We start from the raw sequence: 18073 nt of genomic DNA on the forward strand, positions 1-18073 counted from the left end.
TCTGTCTCATTTCTTGATGCGTTTCATCCTGTGTTGATGGAGTTTTAATGATTTCAGCCCAGTTCCCAGTGTCAGCTATTCAGGACAGTGCTGCTTGGCTCCCTTCTTGCTCTACTCGGCAGACAGAGCTGAGCTGTGGATGAGCTGCAGAAACTAAATCATCGTTATGTCCCCACCCCCTCACTGAGGCAGGCTGGAAACTGCAATAAAACTGGGTTTATTATGTGGTCGTCACATTTTAGTAAACAAAAGTCAGTTGCAATACCAATGCAATGTCTACTGGTATTAAATATTAAGCAAACAAAAAAGTGGCCTTCAGCTTTTAAGTCCTGCCCTCTGATTTACAGGAGAAGAAGGAACCTTCTTTCATGTTCTCATTTTTGATCCACTTTTTCTTCCCTCTATCTGGATTTAGCAGGGTTTGAGAACTCACAAGGAAAGAAATTATTTTGGCTCAGTCAGCCATGGCCTTTTGGCCAAGCGTGGGGCAGCATTCCTGAACGGGAGGGTTCAGGTCATGGTTTCCTAATACAAAGCACTCTACAGCACTGCTGTCTAAAGGCATTTTCAGCTGCTCCATTCCTCCTGTAGTGGCTTGCTGCTCCCTTACTGGTAAAAGCTCAAGTGTTTGTGGGAAGGACACGAATTAGATCAGGTTCTGTTTTTAACAAAGAAAGGAGAAGGAGAAAAAAGCACGTAGATAATTTTTATAGCCAAATCAGTTCCCTGATTCAATTCACAGCGTGGCCTAATGAACGGTTAAATTAACAGGTTGACAGAGTTACCCTTCTAATTGTGCAAATGTCGATATCAGACGTCTTCCTATTTAGGATTGCTTTTTGCTTACCCTTTGTGCTTGTAGATCCATCAGGTAGGTCTTGTAGCTTCGTGATGCACAGCACCCGACGTGTCTGGAGGCAGCAGGGTTCTTTTCACTTTTCCTGTTGGATCCTTGGACCAGGAGGTGTTGGGTAACTTCCTCATTACCCCCCAGACACAGACCAGACTGTTATGTTCAGTTGTGGCAGCCATCATATATGCACTGTACACAGAGGAATGTATCTACTTGCTACTCTGTGACGGCCATAGTTAACTGAATTTACCCTGTTGCATTAAGCACTTGTTTGTTTTTTTAAATTTCCTGTACTTCTTGAAACACTCAAAGCTGCTATTCTGTCTAATTTAATGGTGTTTCCCAGAAATGGGAGTAGAGCTGTCTTGTCCCTACTGTTAACCCAGCGATGCCTGACTAATAGATTTCTGGGCTAAAACAGCAGGGAGGTAATTTTCGGAGCTGAAGAGAATTATCTACTTGTCTGCAGGCTAGAACCGAGGAAAATCCTGGAATTCTTAATCCAACTGACAGTCATTTATCCTAGGGAAAACTACATTGCAGCCATCTCAGTTGAGAAATTAGCTGGATTTCTGTAAATTCTACCAGATTAATGTTGGGATAATGTTACATACAGAATGTTTTAATCATCCTTTTGGGGGGGAGGCAAGGGGTACAGTCAGCAGGTGACTAAGTTTTTGGCAGACCCACTGGTATTAGCAGTTCCCAAAAAAGTAGGCTTGAGTTTACAGGAGGACATCGCAGTAAGCATACGATATAGAGTTTCTCTCAGCATTTGCTAGATCACTTGCTTTGGATGTCTCTGTTTGTTATGCCAGGTTGCTGGGTACTCTAAAAATCCAAAGCAGTGCAGTGGTGGATTGCAATTACGCTCTCGTAATCTGCACCCAAACTGTCAGAAATGATAAACGTGGTGATTTCAGGAGGGGGTTGTGTACTTCGTGTAAGAGGTAAATGCAGTGGTACCCTCATGGTTCTCTTTATGCAGGAGGCTTGGGGCATGGTGAAGCCCCTTGGATGCTTCATGGACTCTGAGCAGATTTGGAAGTGAAATTTTTATTTGTGACAGCAAAAGATGGGAAATACTGGCTAAGGACAGATGTGGATAGTACAGTTCTTGCATCTTGTCTGTTTTGCCAGTGTACTTCACAAATGTATTTTTGGTCCCTACACTTTTCCTGAGCAAAAATGTTCATTCTTACAGTAAAATCAGCAGTACAAAAAATATAGTACAAAAAATAACTGTGCTATATTAAAAAACCAAACAAACAAATAAACAAAAAAACATATCCAAGCTTGAGTTCACATTTGAGACTTAACAAACTTTCAGAAAACCTAAGCAGCTAACATTAGAAATGTTCAGAGGACTTTCCCTTTGTATAGATGCTGGCATGTCTGTCAGGGTAAGGAGATTTTTCCTACTACAATTGCTCAGAGAGGAGCTCTGTGTGATCAGGCCCATAAAGAGAAAAGCAAGTGCACGTTATAATTACTCTTTAGTCTCTGTTTACTAAGCGAGTGGAAGGCATTATTTGAGCAGATGCTCCTGTATAATTAGCGTTAGATTATCAAAACCACCTTTGTTATTCTGCAGCCATTTTCATGCCTCTTTCAAAGTGAGGTGGAGTCCAAGTGAGCCTTCCCAAAGATTTGCTGACCTGCAAAGGTGTTGGCTCTGTGACTAATATTCTGCAAACAGACTCATTCAGGAGAACCGTGAGTGGCCAAGCCTAGGTTTGCTTTGTTCGCTGTTGCATAAAGGTAGCAGAGAGCATTGTCTTTCTGCAGGGAAACCCTGAAAGGGCTGGAAAATGCGTTACTGAGGAATACCCAAAGGAGCATCTAGCAGTGTTCTCACTGGAAAATGCTGACAAGGTAACCCACTCAGCTAATTCCCTTGATCAAGCAGATCAAGCTGTAATTGTTTGTTGCCATACAATCACATCCTTCTTTATCCTGACTTTTACCTAGGCTGGTGGCAGACCAAGAAGTTTTAGACATTTTCCTCTCTGAAAGTCTGGCCTTCTGCATCCAGTCCTGCTCTCGTTCTATGCCCCAAGAAGCACTTAAAACTGACTCAGATCTTCCTTCTAAATTGACTGAGTCACATGCGTTCATTCAGTATTCATTATCAAGCTGTCTTGCTGTTAGCATGCCCAGAGGTTTAAGGATAGGAACATTAAATAACATGGCAGAACGCATATAGGGATTTTGTCTCAGTGGGGATTTCTGTAAAATGAACACTCCAGAGCAGTAGAGGATTGCTGTTATATTTGCCCTCCTTTACAGCAGTTATGCATGCTTTTTCTCATGCCACCATGAGATGTGTTAATGTTTCTCTCATGTTGAAACTGTGTTTCTTGTTAATGAGGATATGGGAAGATACCTGGTTAGCAGGAAAGTTGGTTAACTTTTTTCAAGCAAAGCAATGTAAAGGCAGGGGAAAATAAGGCATTTTGCACAAGATTCCTGTGCAAAACTCTGAAATCTTCTAATGAGAAAAGTACGTCAGAGTCAAATGTACACCAGTCCTTCTTTTTGTGCTGTGTAGTCATCATTTCCCCAAAGACATACCTAGTTCACTCTTAATCAATCTCAGTGTCAGTCACAGACAGGAGCAATTCTGGAGCAAGAAAGGTGAAAGTAATTTGCAAATTCACCTGGGCTTTCAGTTGAAGTTGGAGCTGTTATTGGCTTAGCCACTTTTGGAAAAGTAATTTTAAGCACCTGGGTTAATCAGGTTCTTGTCAACTCAGAGTAAAATTTTCATGAGGCTGCAGAAAATGTGGCTCAGCTCCTTGCAATGTGTGTTACTTTACAGCAGGGAGTCAACAGAGCGTGGTGGCTTCAGGCCAACGCTGTCTTTTCGTGGTTCGACAGCCACTAATTTCATATTGATGGTGTCACAAAGTCCCACGTTAATGCCTTGTGTGAAGTCATAGTTCATTGTGTGGTTGGAAGTCACCTAAGTGGTAGTGGAGTAATTTTGTAAACAGCACCTAAAAGCTGCTATTACCCGTCGTGTAACACCAGCTGGTAGATCTGTTGTGAAAATCTGACAGTTCAATTCAATGTTCGGTGCCATTTCAGAGGTCTTCAGCCATCTGTTGAACTCTTCCTACCTCTTCAGCAGAGGACAGGTCTCCCACAGGTACTGTCAAATTTTTCAGGTCAGGGAAGGTGTTTTAAATGTACCTACAGAGTGGCTGAAGTGACAGACATCTGCATTTTGACTTCCTTCACAAGGTGTCATTAGCTCAGTGGGGTTAAGGTACATCTGTGCCCCAGGTTTGTTTTGCAAATAAGAAACTCCAATTAGACTAAAATAGTAATAGGACCTTATACAAGCAAGAACAGAGATGAGTCATGAGTACCTGGCTGCGTTACCTGCCCATTGCTGTATGGTACCAGTCTGCGGTGGACTCTCAGCACGAGTTTGGCAAAGCCTGGGGAGGAGCAGTTGATGCAAAGTCCAGAATCTACCAAAGTCACAGCCAGAGGATAAGATGAAAAACCAAACTGATGAGCAGGACCTATTTCAACTGAACTATGTGTGATAGAGCAAAGTCAAATTGTTTGGGGAGCTTTAATAACTTATTTGCTGTACAAACATGGGCTGGTAATAGTGTTGTCTTGATTTAGCTGTTCTAAATGCTTGTAGCCTGTATAACAACACCTTCCCTCAAGGTTTCACAGTAATCACCTTTCTATCTGAGACCTGGGAGTTATGTTTGGGTAGGAAAATGTACTAAAAAAAATCTTGGCTCATGGAAGCTGAATTCCAGAACAACAGAAGAAGCACGGTCGTCTTTGTTGGCAGGGAGGCTATGAATTAGCCTGTAATTTCTTGTTGTGACGTCTTTTGTGTCTTTATCTCTTTAGAACCACTTTGAGGTGGGAGGGACGGCAAGGAAACACAAAACAGCATAATAATTTGTTTGTTGGAAATGTGGGAGCTAGAATGAAAGAGATGCGCCTGTCCTAGTGCAGCAGGTGATCATGAGAGTGCAAACTTGTCTGCAGGCAAACTCGGCTGTTTTGAAACATATGACATTAACATTGCAGAGTGCTGTGAATAGTTTTCTTTTATTTCATGTTATGCTGCCCTTGCAATTCAAATAAGGTACCCATTGTTTTAAGAAATCACACCCAAGATGCGTCTGTCTTCATGGTTTAATCTTACATGACTGAAATGCTTTCTGAAATGAGTCAGTGATCAGCATGCTTGAATTACACAGATGAACTGTAAGTGCAGGAGGATCACTACCTACTCAAACTTTGAAAGAATGATTTATTAACATGGTTTTTTAAGCATGCTAAAGAAGAAAAGTGTGCTTTTGTTGTTCTTAGAGTTGCCAGAATTAAAATGTAGGAAGAAAGTATAAAATGGAACATTCCATATTAGTTTGGAAGAGCTGAAGCCCATGGTATTAACCTTTGGGTTATTAATATGTTGATGGAGAGAAGGATTAAGAAAAGGGCAGGTTGTGGGACACAAATGACACATGGACCAGAGGCAAATAGTTGTGGAGTGACTCCAGGTCTAAAAACCAGATTGGATGCAGAACAGTCTGAAAGGTGGTTCTGTGGTCAGGTGAAATCGCTTCCCTACTGAGATTCTTCCTCTGCCCTGGGAGTGGAGAAGCAAGTATTTGAACTGTTAATTCTACTTAAGAGTCAAGTAAAATAAATTTAACTTCAAGGCTAGTGCTTTACTGAAGAGGCAGTGCTAATGTGTTATCTCGGAGCACGCAAAGTGTGAAGGCAGAGAGTTGTGTGAAAAGGCAGAGAGACGTGTCTGAATCTTCATTCCGAAATGTCATCTGTGACCCCCCTGTGACTATGGCAAAATGTTTGCCACCTCCTCTGCCCTGTTCTGCCAGGACTGTAACTACGTGGGCCAACCTCCACGGCTTGACTTCTGAACAGCAGTCCCACCCGTTCCACCTTGGGGGCTAGGACGTGTTTTTTTTCCATTCTCTTCTGCTCGTGGATGGCCCTCTGGGAGCTGATGGAACAGGTGTTGAGAGCTTAGATCAAATATAGATCAGAGGCATTATGTGGAAAAACTACAGAGCAGTCCTGATCCATCCTTCTGTGGAATACAATGTAGTTGTGCTGCAAATAGGATTAAAAATGGCCGAAGAGCATCATGAGGTGTCACCTTTTATCTCATTAAAGTCCCACTTTGTTTCTGACACCAGCTGAAAGGCAGCAAGTATCCCCTGGCAGAAAGCAGCGCAAACAATGAAGCTGCACAGCAGGCTGCGAGCCAGGAGCTCCAGGGTCCAAATCCTTACTGCCTTGCTGGGTGACCTTGGGTAAGGCATTTCTCTGTGGGTCTCCGTTCTGTAACCTGGAGTTAACAATTGCCTGTATCCGTGGCTTTGAGCATTAAATAGTTGTTGATTTTAAAGCATTGTGAAAGTTAGAAGTATTATGTGAATGTTGAGGTTTAATCCCTTACACCTGGATAGCGTGGCAGGCACTGAAAATGAAGGAGGTCTACACCTGGGAACGTGATGGTAAGGTGACCTCAGATTGAGCAAAACAAATTTTCGGGAAATAACTCCCAGTGGATTATTCAGGAATAGTTGCCCATTCTCCTGAAGTGGAGGAACGCAAGCTGAGCCCATTGGCAAGCTGGGTGCAGCACTGGGGGAATGGGAATTTAAATACGGTGCCAAGGGAATTGGAAATATATTGTTGGCAGAGGTGAAAGAGGCGGCCTGAGCTTGGATGCATAGGGCAGTGAGGAGGAGGCTGGACTCAAATTTATCAAGGGCATAGTTAAGCTAACAGTCTGGGTAGGGAGGATGAATGGTGAAAACAGGAACGAGGAGCCATAGCACCATTTTGACCAAATGGGAAGATATTTAAGGGGTTGGGTATTTTTCCCAAATGTTGCCCTTGAGATGCCGGGCAGGCTATTTTTTCTCTTCCCGGCTCAAAACAGCAAGCGTCTTCTCAACAATGTATTTCCATGTGATTCCAGCCACTTGAAAAAACAGCATAAATCAACCCAAAATTGGGTTCTGCAGCTTGGCAGATGTGCATCTGTCTGGAGCCTCCCTTGGACCTTAACCATTGCGGGGTGCAGAGCTAATCAGGTCACCCGGGAGACTGTGCAGCCCGAAATTCAGCTCCCGCAGAGCGGGTGCCTGGGGCTGTGGGGCTGCCGGTTCCATTTATAACCGCTACGCTGCTCAATTTCAAGGTCATTCCAAGCGGGAGCCATCCATAAAATAGACTTTATATTAGTGCCTATGTTTGTTTTGGTGCTTTCTCATCAACATGTGCTGAGAGCTATTGCTTTTCTGGGTTCTCTTTGGCATTTCAGTACTCCGCAGCACTGTGTAGGGTGGAGAGGGGAAGATGGAAGATACAAACACGCTTCTACATCGTGAAAAACCACACAGGTTGGTTAATGGTTCCTGGTAGATGGCAAATGCATTGTGAGTTATGACAGAACAACTCAGCAGAGTACAGAGGCACAAAACACGGGGCAGGTTGAGTAAGCTCAGCGAAGTACAGATAATCCCAGTTAAATGTGCTTGATGGCTGTCCTTATGTATATATCTTCCTTGGCTCTGGATCGCGTTGTGATTGTGAGCTGGTGGCAATTAAAGGCACACTGGCATTGCTACCAGAACTGCTACGTTTCTCTCCAAAAAGTGTTTTTCTTAGTGCTGTGCAGTTCATCCCAGCGTGTAGCAGCATCGTTCTTTGTTGCAATGTGTGTGATACTGCCCAGTCAACACTACCCACTGCTTATCCAACACTGCCCTGTCATGTGCTGACCAGATGACAGTCATGGCCTTGCGTTAGTTTCAGCAGTGCAAAAAACCAGATGAGTTATTTGGGGCACTTGCTTTGTCATGGGATTTCGTTATGACAGTAGAAAAACCTTTCAGATTGAATAAAAGTCCAGGGCATAGCAGAAGGCTTTAAAAGCACACCTTGGGCTCCAGCGGAGAACATCTATGGCCATGTGTAATGCATATCTTATATCTTAAGCCTGTAGTATGGTAATAGCTTGTGTGAGTACTGCTCCTCTTGTCAGGACTCTCAAATTGCTGCGTTTTCAGTGGACACATGCCCTTGCCTCTGTCTTGCACCCCTGGGAATCCCCACGTGAACCTTTTCCCTCTGAGCAGGAAGGAGCTGTGCTGAGCTGTACTGCTGGAACGACACGTCGCATCAATCCATGCGATTTCCCTCCTGCCCATCATCTTCTGGTGTTAGCTGCATCAACACCAAGAGCTTTGATTGTCTGCTGAGCTCAGTGAGTACAGCTTACAGGTGCCAGGTTAAGAAACGGGACGTGCAGCGAGCCCAGAGCCTGCGGATGTGACAAGAGAAATGAGTTCCCAGGTCTGGAGCTGCACCGGCAACCATCTGAGCTGCAGTGGGAACGCTCCCGTCCCTGCTTGCCTTGCACTTTTCACTGGGGAGCCCGGTGCTGCCTCGCTACAGCGGCGCCTCCAGATGTAGATGACAACGTGAAACTGTGTGGGCTGCTGGCTCTCCGGCCAGCCTGTCCCTGCTATCTCTTCCCGTAAACACTGGACCCTTTGTCTCTGGCCTTATCGTGCCCCTGCCATCACAGAGCCCTTTCTGTGCTCTCCTCCCAGCACAGCGCCTCTGTGTTCAGGGGGCTTTTCTTCAGCTGCTCTTTGTCCCCGGGTGTTTATTGTGCCTGCTGCGGAGTGTGTTTGTTTGGGGGAGAGGAGGAGGGGCTCCTGTTTGTGTGGGTTTTATAAACCTCGTGCAGTCTTCAAAAGAGATGCTGAGCAAAGGGGGTGTTGTTAACATTAACCCGTCAGTACCCTGCGTTACTGAGGGTCGCAGAACTGGACCAAGATTCCCCCACTGTGCAAAAAACGTTTTGGGATGCTTATGAAGTCGCCTGGCTGTGTAAGGCCGTAGGCACGCAGTTGGGCAGCAGGGAGTCTGCTCCCCCTTTGGTCTTAGCAGACATTTGACTTTCTGTGATTTTTTTCCTGTGTATATCAGCAAAGAGAGCCTTCCAAACTTGCAGAGAGGTGGCTGATTCTAGGATTTACCCCCAGAGTGCTTCTGGAACTTGTTTTTACTCCAAACACTGGATCAGTAGCGCTTTGTTTGCTTAACTGACTCGTGCATCCTGTTTGTGTGGCTCCATCAGACAAAATCTCTTCTTTGTACCATATTCCATAACTTTATTCTGTACTTTAGGGCTTTCCCTTTTGAGTAAATTTCCGAAAGCAGTAATTTGAACGTGCTTCCCTTCTTTAACTGTTTTGTTAATACTTTCATGGTCAGGATGGTTGTTACTGTTTCTTCCGTACCCATGGTTTCATCTTCCAAAAGACTTGAAAAATGAAGATCAGCTACTCAGAAGTTTTCCCTTGTAATCACATAATGCTTGGTCATAAGGTTTAAAAAATAACAATAAATAAAATGAAAAAGGAAGAGCATCAATTTTCTAACCCCCTATTGTTCTTCCTTCATAATGGAGGATGGAATTTATAACATGAAAAATCTTTTGTCCATCTCTGTGAGAGCTGCAGCAATACAATTGTCTTAGTGTTCAAAGTGCCAGGGGAGACAGTTTTATATTTGAGGCTCCATTTCGTTGAATCTGCAGACAGAATAAGTACTTCAAGCCTTTTTTTATGATTCTATTCTGCATCAATTGAGTGTAATGCAAATACTGGTTTCCTGTGAGTTAAAATACTCGTGTGGTTTAAAAAAAAAATATTTTACCATCAAAGACTGTATCTTTTCTCAAGTTACTGAATCTTCCCCCAGAAATTAATAGGTGTAAATTCAGCGCTTCGCAAGGTAGCATAAAGAATTTTCCTATTTTCAGGTAATTAATATCCCAATATGGGAGGTTGCAGTTTGTGTATTGCAGCATCTGCATGTTAATAATATAACACTGGGAAGTAGTTCAGCAGCCTGTGTCCCTTTGCAGGGGGTGGTAGAGGAGGAAATGCAAAATAATACGAGCCTTTGTGAAACGTGAATCCACGCACTCAGTCATGACTAAACCTATTCAAACATTCAGGTGTTTTTTTCCAAGCCTGCTCTGGGCTCTAGTGTTGTTGTCCTGTGACGTGTTTTCTTTTATGAACTCACTCAGTTTGCCTCATCTCTTTTCTCTTCAAGGAGCAGTCTCAGCTGCAAAGCGCACAGGGATTCCGGCACCCCGGGAAATATCATCATCTGTATCAAGAGAGAGAGCTGTATTGCGTGGTCAAGCCAACACTAGGAAAACTCAGCCCAGCCCCACTTCTTCTGGTACACCGACTCCTACCAAACATGTGCGTCCCACTAGCAAGTCCAAGCAGGAGAGCGAAACTGGTGACAAGGCTGTTTTGGAATCTCAGGTTAAAGAACTCCTGGCAGAAGCAAAGACAAAAGATTCTGAAATTACCAGGCTCCGTTGCGAACTGAAGAAATGCAAAGAGAAAGGGTCACTTAACCCTGAACCTTCAGACCAAAATTTAGAACCATCGTCACCTGTTGACATAGACCCACTAATAAGGACCCTTCAGGAAAAAAACAGGACTTTTCAAAAAGAGCTTGCTAGCCTGGGAGAAGAAAATCGTGTTTTGAAAGAGAAATTGCTTTATCTGGAGAACTCGCCTCTCTCAGACACAACAACAAGCAGTGGAGGTGACAGCAGCCTCCCAACCCCAACTACCCAAGAATCCAGTTTTGGAAGCCCATCAAAAAATGCATTGAGAAATGAAACAGATGAGCACAGGCAGCGAGTGAATGGGGGCGCGCTGCGCAATTCAGGCTCTTCCAGCAGCGATGTCACTAAAGCTTCCTTGTCACCTGATGCATCGGATTTTGAACATATAGCAGATATACCTTCCAGGCCAACATCCTCCAACAGCAACCACATCAAAGGTTCCAAATGCTCCACTACAGGAAGTTCTCCAAACAATATTAGCGACCTTTCTGTTGCATCTCTTACAGAGAGAATACAGAAAATGGAAGAGAATCACCATAGCACAGCAGAAGAACTACAAGCCACTTTGCAGGAGCTGTCAGATCAACAACAAATGGTGCAGGAGCTGACAGCAGAAAATGAGAAGCTAGTGGAAGAGAAAGCTCTCTTGGAGACTTCCTTTCGTCAACACAGAGACAGAGCAGAACAGCTGAGTCAAGAAAACGAAAAGCTAGTGACTCTCCTCCAAGAGCGATCCAAGAATGAAGAAAGTAGAGCTCAGGAGGGAAAGGTCCTTGAACTGGAACAGAAGTGTGCAGAAGTTCTTGAAAAAGCACAGTTTGAAAGAGAGAAATTGCTTAACATTCAGCAACAGTTAACCAGCAGCCTAAGAAGCTTAGAAAGGGAGCATCAAGATGCCCAGCAAGTGATTAAAGGCCTGAGAGCTGAAAATGAGAAGCTGCTTAAACTACTAGAAGTGGAGCAGCAGAGCAACAGCACAGTTACAAAAACTCTGGAGGACTGTAAAATTGCGTTGGAAGGTCTAAAAATTGAGAATGGGTCTCTAAAAACCCAGTTAGAGAGTGAGAAACAAAAGGCTGCTGAAATCAACGCAATGGGATGTACTACTGACACCTCGGAGGTGCAAGAGATGCTGAAGGTAGCCCATGCAGAAAAGGATCAGTTAGAAGCATCTTGTACTGAGCTTAAGCAAGAGCTGCTGAAGGCTAACAGTGAACTGAAGCATGTTCAGGGGCTGCTATCTAAGGTAAAGCAGTAACAGTTGTAAAATACAGTTTCTCTGTCTTCCCACAAATGGTCTATGGATTGCTATTCAGCAATTGATTATAAATGTCCGTGAGTTCAATTGCATTCATTAATTTTGAGTGGAAGCTGGGGCCATATGATATTTTTTGATTCTTCTGCTATACGTGTGTGTTTTTTGAGGAATAACTGGTATCATAGCTTGTAAGTTCAAATTTTATTTTCCGTAGTATTTTCTGCAGAATTTACCATTTTGGCAAACAGAAAGGTATTTATCAAAACTGGAGCAAGAGAAGAGGTCAATAAAACCTTACTTTGATATTATGCGAACCAAGATTAGTGAAAATCACTTTGTAATCCAGGTAAAGAGAAGGACATAAGTATTTATCAGCAAATAATAAATCCTTGATAAATCGTGAAGGACAGATTAGTTAGTAGTGAACTATAGAAGTCACTGGGTACAAGAACATGCAAACATGCTCAGAGAAGTTGATATTTATAGTGACTTGACTTACGATGTACAGTCAAGCTGCAGGTGAGATAATTTTGGTGAAATTAAAGTATTTTTACAAAACTAAAAAGCACTCTTTTGGCATAGGTAAAATGGCCAAAAATTATATATGTGTAGAACAATTTTTTTCTCTCCCTCATTTGGTAGTTCATAGCTTTGCTCCAAACAAGCTTAAGTCAATTATGGGTTCAGTTTGCTGTTTGATCTTGGGTGCTCAGAAGAGAGCCACAATGCAGGGTGTTACAGGACCGTCATTAATATAGTGCCAGGCAGTGATTAATGCCCCATCGCTGCAGAAGGAGTGATAAGCAGTATGTGCAGCCCTTCCTGTCTGGGAAGGGATCATGGGAAGAGCTGGAGAATTGGCTAGCTGCAGAGGAAGAGAGCATTGCCAAAACTCACCTCTGTGATTTGAGCGATTTAGAAAATGCAGGTGTCTTTTCAGTTTAAATAGGTGACCACAGCAAACGGAGTTCATAGAGGAAGTTCCTGAATGTTTTGAAGTGGTTGCTGGAGCTGCAGTGTATGAAGAATAAATGAAAAACTGCTGAGCGCTCAGACTCTGCACCAAACTTTTATTGCTTGGTTTTGAAACCACAGATTTCCTCCTTTTTACTCTTCCTTTCCCTTGAATTAAGCTGTTTTGAATCATTGGCTGTTTATGACACCCAAACAAGACCACAGGCTTCTGTAAGGCTGCCCTCAAGTCAGCCTGTGCCAGTGCTGCTCACTGAATTGGCAGCCTACACCTTGCTTTTCCGTAGCTTGGTCATAATCAGGGATCTCCCCCACCCTAAAAGCATTGATCTGTAGGTAGGCCTGAGCCAACAAACTGAAGTGCAGCAGTTCCCCCTTCAGTAATTCCAGATGTCCTATATCCAGAAGGTATACTTATCTGCAGTAGCTACTTCTCCTGCATATGTTTTCACAATCCATCAGAAATGCGTGTGGTAAAAGCAGCAAAGTTGTAAATATGGCCAAACTGATTAGCATCTTGGCCCTAAGGCAGCTATTTCGTTCTCATAATGCGAAACGGGAAGAGATCTGGAGCTTTCCAGGAACATCGTTCCTCTGTTCATTACCTGCGCAGACTGGTTTGGAATTATGGTAATCGTATAGAAAACTTTATTCCTTCCTAGCATCTTCTTTTGTTACCTATGACCAGGAAAGAACACCGACATTCAGAACTCATGTATGTTTCCTGAAACTCTCTTGTTAGCATTGAAACTCAGTTTCTGTAACGCACAGAACAGAGGTTCAATTCTGTTAGTAATCAGTAAAATCTGAGTGGTATGTTAAGAAATAAAAGGCAGCCTTGCAGCTTTCTTCCCTCGTTTCCAGGTTGAGAATGAGTGTGGTCAGCTGAAGGAGGTTTGTGACCGGCAGGCTGAGCAGCTGAGCAGAACCAGCCAGAAGTTACAGGAAAAAACATCAGAGAACGAAGCAGATATCAAAAACCTGAAGGAGACCATTTTCGAGTTGGAGGACCAGGTGGAACAACATCGTGCTATCAAACTTCACAACAACCAGCTCATCAGTGACCTAGAAAGTAGGTGGAGCTGAAAAAAATGTTTGAAGTGAACTTATTCTGGAGGCTTAGTTGTGGCCAGAACTGGGAGGAGAAGGCGTGTGTTGAGGTGTGTGACGAGCCTCACTTTAAATCAATTTATTTTGATCAGTCCTTCCTGGTCACACACACAAGTCACAATTTGAGCAGTTAGTGCTACAGAAAGAAAATTACAACCAGTCTCCAAAACTCATTCTTCAGCGAGTGATGTATTGGCTATTGGAGAACTAGAATTACTGGCCTTTTAAAGAGCTTTTAGGTAAAATTGCTAGTAACAGCTGGGAAGTCGAGTTTGCCGCTGCAGTGTGGAAGGGGAGCTGCCACCTGGTGGACGGAGTCGCTCATTTCTCTTACTAGTGTTATACTGAGTGCTTCGTGGGCGGGTGTGCAGACCAAGTGATCCTGCACATGCAGTTCTGTAAATATAAAAGTGGTTAAATGCCTCAAAGTAACGAACCATTAGAGGTATTTCAGTAATAAAGCTGTTGCTGATTCCATTCCTGATCCACTGACAAAGTATCTTAATTTCCATTACATCTGTTAGTAGCATTGCTAGAGGCAAAACCAAATGGGCTGCTTTGTTTTCCCATTTTCACTTTTCAAATTGCCCTCGTGTTCAATAATATTTTCCTCTTTTTTTTTTTTTTATGTGTTTAGGTAAAACAATGAAGCTGGAGGAACAAAAACAAGATATAGAGAGGCAGCTGAAGGCTCTGACTAAGCAAATGAAGGTAAGGCTCAGACACCATGACAAAGCTAGGCTGAGCTTTTATTGTAATACTGGATTTCAGTTAGGCATTGTATTTTTTTCTAGAACAATTGTAGAAGCTTCTACATCTTTTCGTTCTCTGTCCCCTTTGTTTACAGCTGATTTTTTGCCTATGATGGAAACTATAATATATACTTCGCAAATTACTTTTGTTTTTTGTACCTATGAACTTCTGCTACTTCTGAGCATCTGTTCCTGCTTCATAAATAATTGGTAGCAGTGAGTTCTTTTCAGCGACAGTACTTGTAGTAGTATGACAAGTCTGAATGATCAATAGCTATAGGAAGAACCTTGACTGCACTTGTATTGGAATGGAGAGCTAAGCATCAGTTTTTGGCAGTCTAGCCAAAACTGTAAACAGGCAAGTGTTTACTTTGACCTCAGCATCTTGAAATTGTGGTGAAATCCTGGTCTTTTATGATCGCTGAGAGACTGATAACAAAGTGCTCAAGTAAGTGTATTTTTACAGCAAACAGTTTGGGGTTGTAATTGTTTTTCTTAGGAAGATACAGAAGAATGGAGGCGTTTTCAAGCTGATCTGCAGACTGCAGTGGTTGTAGCCAATGATATCAAGTGTGAAGCCCAGCAGGAGCTCCGTGTGGTGAAGAGGAAGCTTCAGGAGGAAGAGGAGAAGAGTGCTAGACTGCAAAAGGAGCTTGATGAAGTGAAGGGCAACAACAGGTTGGTTACTTACAAAAGCCAAGATTTGATCTCTGTGACTGCTAATGTGCATGCAAACAGTGCTTTGTCAATAACTATTCATTGGCTTGGATGTGCATGTTGTCTGTTTTTAACTCCTCTGATGGATTTTGTGGTCTTTTATTCAAAGATGTTTCTGTTCTTTTTTCTTTTTGATGATCCAGTTCTGTCACCTTGGCCATGAAGGTTTTAATAAGCAAATATTAAGTGATAGCAATTGCTAATATCCTTTCATAGCTTTGTTCTCACTACTGTATTCCACTGTGTTTTATTGCTTTTATAACTCTGCACAGCTGTATTAAACCATCTGTAAAAAGCTTCTTTGGCTACATATGGGACATCCAGAAGAGAATTTCTTTCAAACTAAAATGAGGACTAGCTGGACTTTTGTTCTGCAGGTCTGCAAGTCTGATACATGCTGATTTAGTGATCAATGCAAGCACTAGGATTCCTCACATCTCCTGTCCTTAAGTCAAAACCTGTTGCGTGATTAAATGCTCTGGCTTGTGGCCTGGGTTAACATTTATCCCAGGAATGATTTGTCATGCAGTGGACCCACTTGAAATTCAGTGGCTATAGTCTGTGGTTGGGGTGGGAGCAGTAAATGCGACCGGTTTAAAGATATACCCTGTCATGGTGAGCCTCTGGGGGAGCGTGGTAAGAACAAGTGACTTACACAATTGAATTTGGAATCAGTACAGCTGCCTTACAATGTGGCTTTTATTCAGTGCAGGATGTTTTATGTGTGACCTTTTATTCCAAAAGTCATACTACAACTGAAGCACTAAATAATAAAAGATGGAAAACAAGAGATGTATTAGAAGGAGGAACTAAAATTTATAAAGGAGGCAATGCTCTACTCTATTATTGCGTTTGCACAAGCAGAACCAGAGCTTCAGGGACAAAAATTTGTACGGGGGAATAGAGAAAGACAAAATAACATAAACAGTAAGACCATTTACCAAAAACATGCCAAATTAGCTTTGCTTCTCTGGATTTATCCAGTTAATGTCTCTCATAGAAGGTCCATGGCTTCTGTTAGAATAGCCATGGGAAAACAGCAAACGCTCCTTTATTTCAGGTGGAGTAAGTGTCCAGCTTAATGTTGCTTGTATTTTCTCACTGTTTTCCGTTCAGAAGTTTCCACGGCAGCTGGACAGTAGATGGAAGTACAAAGACAGTATGGCTTTTATGTAGAGGCATGTAATTCAGAACTGATGGATAGAAAGAACAAATTTGTTTTTTCTTTTTTTCCAGAAAAAAGAAAAGAATGCGTTTAAGTTCCAGGTTCATTATCAGAGTCCCCAGTGGATGCAAAGAAATGCTGTTATGCATTATGTATTAAGGCAAAATGATTAGTAGCCAGTGCTTAAATTCTGGGCTCTGTTTTAGTTCTTAATTTGTTCTTAATGAAAATTCTCTTATTTAGAGCAGGGGGTAAGGTACATAACCGCTTTTCCCAGTTTATATGTTAATCTGTATATATATAAGGGCAGGAATCATTTACTTATTATTTCCCTCTTTATTCTTTCATTTTTTAATCTGAAGATGTATTTAATAATATTTAAACTGGAAGATGACCCACTAATTGGTCAATCAGGATATTTATCATACGTGCTTAAGGAACATGCCTGCATTGTCAGTCCTTTGGCATAAGAAGCCTGAGCTGAACATGTCACTTTTGAAGTTAGACCACGGGAATTCACACATACATAGCTTCAGAAGGAGGCATTCGGAAACGTATTTAAATCACTTTTAACATTTGTGTCTCACTCTTTCTCATACGTATAGAGATATATGTGTGTCTTTTGCGTCATGTTGACAGTCTGTGTAGCTTTCTTTGAGTATTATGTTGGTTGTGGAGCGAGTTGTACTGTCTGCAGTGGACAAATACGTGTTCTCTTTCAAAGGCAGGTAATGAGACCAAATTTTGCATCTGTCAGTTTGGGTATAACAAATTTGACTGAGTATCAATCACAGTGTACGTGCAGAGAGTACTAAGGCAAACAAAGTTTCAGTACCGAGTGGTGTGGAGAAAATAATGAAGTCTATGTAAGTCATTGCCCAAAAAACTCACTGATCGACAGCAAAGCAGTGAAATTTTATAGCTGTACCGACCTATAAAACAAAATCTTGAAGTTGCCAAAGCTACTGCTGAAAGCCAGTTCTATAATTCTACACTATTACTTTTGCATTCCTGAGGTTGCTGTCTTCCCAGCACCTCAACTTCTTCTACCCAGAAAGTTCTGGGGATATTCTCATCGTTGCTTTAAGTCAGTGTTCACAAATGCTACTGCTCAAAATCAGCAGTAGATTCTGGTGCCTGTGGTGACTTTAAGTGCATGCTCAGCACTGGTGGAAAGAGTTTGTAGCATGATACCTTAACATAGTCTGTAAAGTATCCCTCATATTTGTTAATGTTGAGCAGCTGTGCATTCAGCTGAATGTCTGAGAGTCCCTAGTGAGTGTTTCCTGTCTTATTTTTAAGTTCTGATTGGAAAATGTACCTTCCAAATAGTTTGCTACTCAAAGTTGTTTTTTTTTTGGCAAAACCTCATCTATCTCTTGAGGGTCAGTAGACTCCACCTCATAAATTGATCTTGAAGCCAATTTATCTCCTACGACATCCTGCCATTTTAATGTTTGCCTGTGGCTGCCTGAATTCCTGCCTCCAAGTTTGATTTCACCATTACATTCTTCTAATCAGACAAAAAGTCATTTTTGGTTCAGGAAGAGCCAAAGAACTTGCAGAAAAAATCCTGATGAGGTCATCAGAGTTCATCTGAATGAAGGTAAGAGCCTCCCAAAGGCATCTTTAACACAGATTAAATGTCTAATTCTATGACTAAGAATGTTGGGGGGAGGTTGGACATCAAACAAATGGAATAAGGAAAAGAGTTCACTTGTCCCAAGTTAGTACTGATTAAAACCTACAAATTAATTAACCTATGTTTCAGTCTTCTATG

General features: G+C 42.3%; 1 protein-coding gene across 6 annotated transcripts in view; it reads left to right on the top strand.

Moving 5' to 3' along the window:
* The window catches only part of SPECC1 (sperm antigen with calponin homology and coiled-coil domains 1), an 83551-nt gene that overhangs the window by 29934 nt on the left and 35544 nt on the right, over nucleotides 1–18073 (top strand). For all 6 annotated transcript variants that reach the window (XM_082776551.1, XM_082776550.1, XM_082776552.1 and 3 more), the window contains 4 exons: nucleotides 10007–11565; nucleotides 13414–13621; nucleotides 14297–14370; nucleotides 14911–15089. In XM_082776551.1, the coding sequence (XP_082632677.1) occupies nucleotides 10007–11565; nucleotides 13414–13621; nucleotides 14297–14370; nucleotides 14911–15089 (2020 nt within the window). The remainder of the gene's footprint in view (nucleotides 1–10006; nucleotides 11566–13413; nucleotides 13622–14296; nucleotides 14371–14910; nucleotides 15090–18073) is intronic.

Source organism: Aythya marila (genome assembly GCF_965140915.1).
Source record: "Aythya marila genome assembly, chromosome: 20".
Classification (NCBI taxonomy): Eukaryota; Metazoa; Chordata; class Aves; order Anseriformes; family Anatidae; genus Aythya; species Aythya marila.